The sequence below is a fragment of the Chanos chanos genome, chromosome 12, assembly GCF_902362185.1.
Source record: "Chanos chanos chromosome 12, fChaCha1.1, whole genome shotgun sequence".
Taxonomy (NCBI): Eukaryota; Metazoa; Chordata; class Actinopteri; order Gonorynchiformes; family Chanidae; genus Chanos; species Chanos chanos.
The window spans coordinates 577,501-582,500 of NC_044506.1; the positions used below are offsets into that span (position 1 = coordinate 577,501).

General features: G+C 51.0%; 1 protein-coding gene across 1 annotated transcript in view; it reads left to right on the forward strand.

Annotated features, from left to right (window-relative positions):
* sema6ca (sema domain, transmembrane domain (TM), and cytoplasmic domain, (semaphorin) 6Ca) overlaps positions 1-5,000 on the forward strand; it is a 32,588-nt gene that overhangs the window by 10,485 nt on the left and 17,103 nt on the right. The window contains exons 8-10 of the mRNA XM_030788953.1: positions 1-60; positions 4,655-4,872; positions 4,962-5,000. The exon at positions 1-60 is cut by the window's left edge and continues 29 nt beyond it; the exon at positions 4,962-5,000 is cut by the window's right edge and continues 93 nt beyond it. Coding sequence (XP_030644813.1) covers positions 1-60; positions 4,655-4,872; positions 4,962-5,000 — 317 coding nt within the window. The remainder of the gene's footprint in view (positions 61-4,654; positions 4,873-4,961) is intronic.

Sequence of the window (5,000 nt, forward strand, 5' to 3'; positions counted from 1 at the left end):
GGGAACTATGTCTACTTCTTCCTCAGTGAGATCTCTATGGAGTACACCTCACTAGGCAAGGTGAGACTGCCACGCCCCAAACACACACCTAGACTCACAGTCATACACCGCACACTCTCACACACACACACCTAAACTCACAGTCATACACCGCACACTCTCACACACACACACACCCAGACTCACAGTCATACACCGCACACTCTCACACACACACACCTAGACTCACAGTCATACACCGCACACACTCACACACACACACACCTAGACTCACAGTCATACACCGCACACTCTCACACACACACACACCTAGACTCACAGTCATACACGGCACACACTCTCTCACACACACACACCTAGACTCACAATCATACACCGCACACTCTCACACACACACACACCCAGACTCACAGTCATACACCGCACACTCTCACACACACACACCTAGACTCACAGTCATACACCACACACACTCACACACACACACACCTAGACTCACAGTCATACACCGCACACTCTCACACACACACACCTAGACTCACAGTCATACACCGCACACTCTCACACACACACACACCTAGACTCACAATCATACACCGCACACACTCACACACACACACACCTAGACTCACAGTCATACACCGCACACTCTCACACACACACACACCTAGACTCACAATCATACACCGCACACACTCACACACACACACACCTAGACTCACAGTCATACACCGCACACTCTCACACACACACACACCTAGACTCACAGTCATACACCGCACACTCTCACACACACACACCTAGACTCACAGTCATACACCGCACACTCTCACACACACACACACCTAGACTCACAGTCATACACGGCACACACTCTCTCACACACACACACCTAGACTCACAATCATACACCGCACACTCTCACACACACACCCACACCTAGACTCACAGTCATACACCGCACACTCTCACACACACACACACCTAGACTCACAGTCATACACCGCACACACTCACACACACACACACCTAGACTCACAGTCATACACCGCACACTCTCACACACACACCTAGACTCACAGTCATACACCGCACACTCTCACACACACACACACCTAGACTCACAGTCATACACCGCACACTCTCACACACACACACCTAAACTCACAGTCATACACCGCGCACTCTCACACACACACACACCTAGACTCACAGTCATACACCGCACACACTCACACACACACACACCTAGACTCACAGTCATACACCGCACACTCTCACACACACACACACCTAGACTCACAGTCATACACCGCACACTCTCACACACACACACACCTAGACTCACAGTCATACACCGCACACTCTCACACACACACACCTAGACTCACAGTCATACACCGCACACTCTCACACACACACACACCTAGACTCACAGTCATACACGGCACACACTCTCTCACACACACACACCTAGACTCACAATCATACACCGCACACTCTCACACACACACACACCCAGACTCACAGTCATACACCGCACACTCACACACACACACCTAGACTCACAGTCATACACCGCACACACTCACACACACACACACCTAGACTCACAGTCATACACCGCACACTCTCACACACACACACACCTAGACTCACAGTCATACACGGCACACACTCTCTCACACACACACACCTAGACTCACAATCATACACCGCACACTCTCACACACACACACACCCAGACTCACAGTCATACACCGCACACTCTCACACACACACACCTAGACTCACAGTCATACACCACACACACTCACACACACACACACCTAGACTCACAGTCATACACCGCACACTCTCACACACACACACCTAGACTCACAGTCATACACCGCACACTCTCACACACACACACACCTAGACTCACAGTCATACACCGCACACACTCACACACACACACACCTAGACTCACAGTCATACACCGCACACTCTCACACACACACACACACCTAGACTCACAGTCATACACCGCACACTCTCACACACACACACACCTAGACTCACAGTCATACACGGCACACACTCTCTCACACACACACACCTAGACTCACAATCATACACCGCACACTCTCACACACACACCCACACCTAGACTCACAGTCATACACCGCACACTCTCACACACACACACACCTAGACTCACAGTCATACACCGCACACTCTCACACACACACACCTAGACTCACAGTCATACACCGCACACTCTCACACACACACACCTAGACTCACAGTCATACACCGCACACTCTCACACACACACACACCTAGACTCACAGTCATACACCGCACACTCACACACACACACACACACCTAGACTCACAGTCATACACCGCACACTCTCACACACACACACCTAGACTCACAGTCATACACCGCACACCCTCACACACACACACCTAGACTCACAGTCATACACCGCACACTCACACACACACACACACACACACACCTAGACTCACAGTCATACACCGCACACTCTCACACACACACACCTAGACTCACAGTCATACACCGCACACTCTCACACACACACACACACACCTAGACTCACAGTCATACACCGCACACTCACACACACACACACACCTAGACCCACAGTCATACACCGCACACTCTCACACACACACACCTAGACTCACAGTCATACACCGCACACTCTCACACACACACACACCTAGACTCACAGTCATACACCGCACACTCACACACACACACACACACCTAGACTCACAGTCATACACCGCACACTCTCACACACACACCTAGACTCACAGTCATACACCGCACACTCTCACACACACACACACCTAGACTCACAGTCATACACCGCACACTCTCACACACACACACACCTAGACTCACAGTCATACACCGCACACTCTCACACACACACACACACACCTAGACTCACAGTCATACACCGCACACTCTCACACACACACACACCTAGACTCACAGTCATACACCGCACACTCTCACACACACACACACCTAGACTCACAGTCATACACCGCACACTCTCACACACACACACACCTAGACTCACAGTCATACACCGCACACTCTCACACACACACACCTAGACTCACAGTCATACACCGCACACTCTCACACACACACACACACACACACACACACCTAGACTCACAGTCATACACCGCACACTCTCACACACACACACCTAGACTCACAGTCATACACCGCACACTCTCACACACACACACACCTAGACTCACAGTCATACACCGCACACTCTCACACACACACACCTAGACTCACAGTCATACACCGCACACTCTCACACACACACACCTAGACTCACAGTCATACACCGCACACTCTCACACACACACACACCTAGACTCACAGTCATACACCGCACACTCTCACACACACACACACCTAGACTCACAGTTATACACCGCACACTCTCACACACACACACACACCTAGACTCACAGTCATACCCCGCACACTCTCACACACACACACCTAGACTCACAGTCATACACCGCACACTCTCACACACACACACCTAGACTCACAGTCATACACCGCACACTCTCACACACACACACACCTAGACTCACAATCATACACCGCACACTCTCACACACACACACACACCTAGACTCACAGTCATACACCGCACACTCTCACACACACACACACACACACCTAGACTCACAGTCATACACCGCACACTCACACACACACACACACCTAGACTCACAGTCATACACCGCACACTCTCACGCACTCAACAGTACAGTAAGACAGATAGACAGATGGACAGTAAGACAGGTAGACAGATGGACAGTAAGATAGATAGACAGATGGACAGTAAGACAGGTAGACAGATGGACAGTAAGACAGATAGACAGATGGACAGTAAGACATGTAGACAGATGGACAGTAAGACAGGTAGACAGATGGACAGATAGACAGATGGACAGTTAAATAGATAGATATTAGCAGCCTGAAATCCACTGCATGAGCATTTAGTTTCAAATGAAGTGAGACTTTATATCTCAACTCCTCTCTTATGGATGTGTGTGTGTGTGTGTGTGTGTGTGCATGTGTGTGTGTGGGCATGCGTGCATGCGTGCGTGCATGTGTGTGTGCACGTGTGTGTGTGTGCGTGCGTGCGTGTGTGTGTGTATGTGTGTGTGTGTGTGTGCGCATGTGTGTGTGTGTGCGTGCATGCGCGTGCGTGTGTCTGTGTGTGCATGCATGCGCGTGTATGTGTGTGTGTATGTGTATGTGTATGTGTGCGTGTGCGTGTGTGTGTGTGTGTGTGCGTGTGTGTGTGCATGTGCGTGTGTGGGCATGCGTGTGTATGTGTGGACATGCGTGTGTGTGTGCATGTGCGTGCGTGCGTGCGTGTGTGTTTATGTGCGTGTGTGGGCATGTGTGTGTGTGTGTGTGTGTGTGTGTGTGTGTGTATGTGTGTGTGCGTGTGCGCGCGCGTGTGTGTGTGCGTGTGTGGGAATGCGTGTGTGAATGTGTGGACATGTGTGTGTGTGTGCGTGCGTGCGTGTGCGTGCATGTGCGTGCGTGTGTGTGTGTGGGCATGCGTGTGTGTGAGTGTAGGTTGTGTTTTCTCGCGTGGCGCGTGTGTGTAAGAATGACAGGGGTGGGTCCCCCCGCGTGTTGGATCGGTACTGGACATCGTTCCTGAAAGCTCGCTTAAACTGCTCTATCCCTGGAGACTCCTTCTTCTACTTTGATGTTCTGCAGTCCATCACCAATGTGCTGCAAATTAACCAGCGCCCCGCAGTGGTGGGAGTGTTTACAACACAGATCAACAGGTTAGTGTGTAAGCTCTCACTGACACACACACACACACACCACACACACACACACACTCATGCTCTCTCTGATGGTCTTTGATCCCCAGTATTGCTGGCTCTGCCGTGTGTGCGTTCTATATGGACGA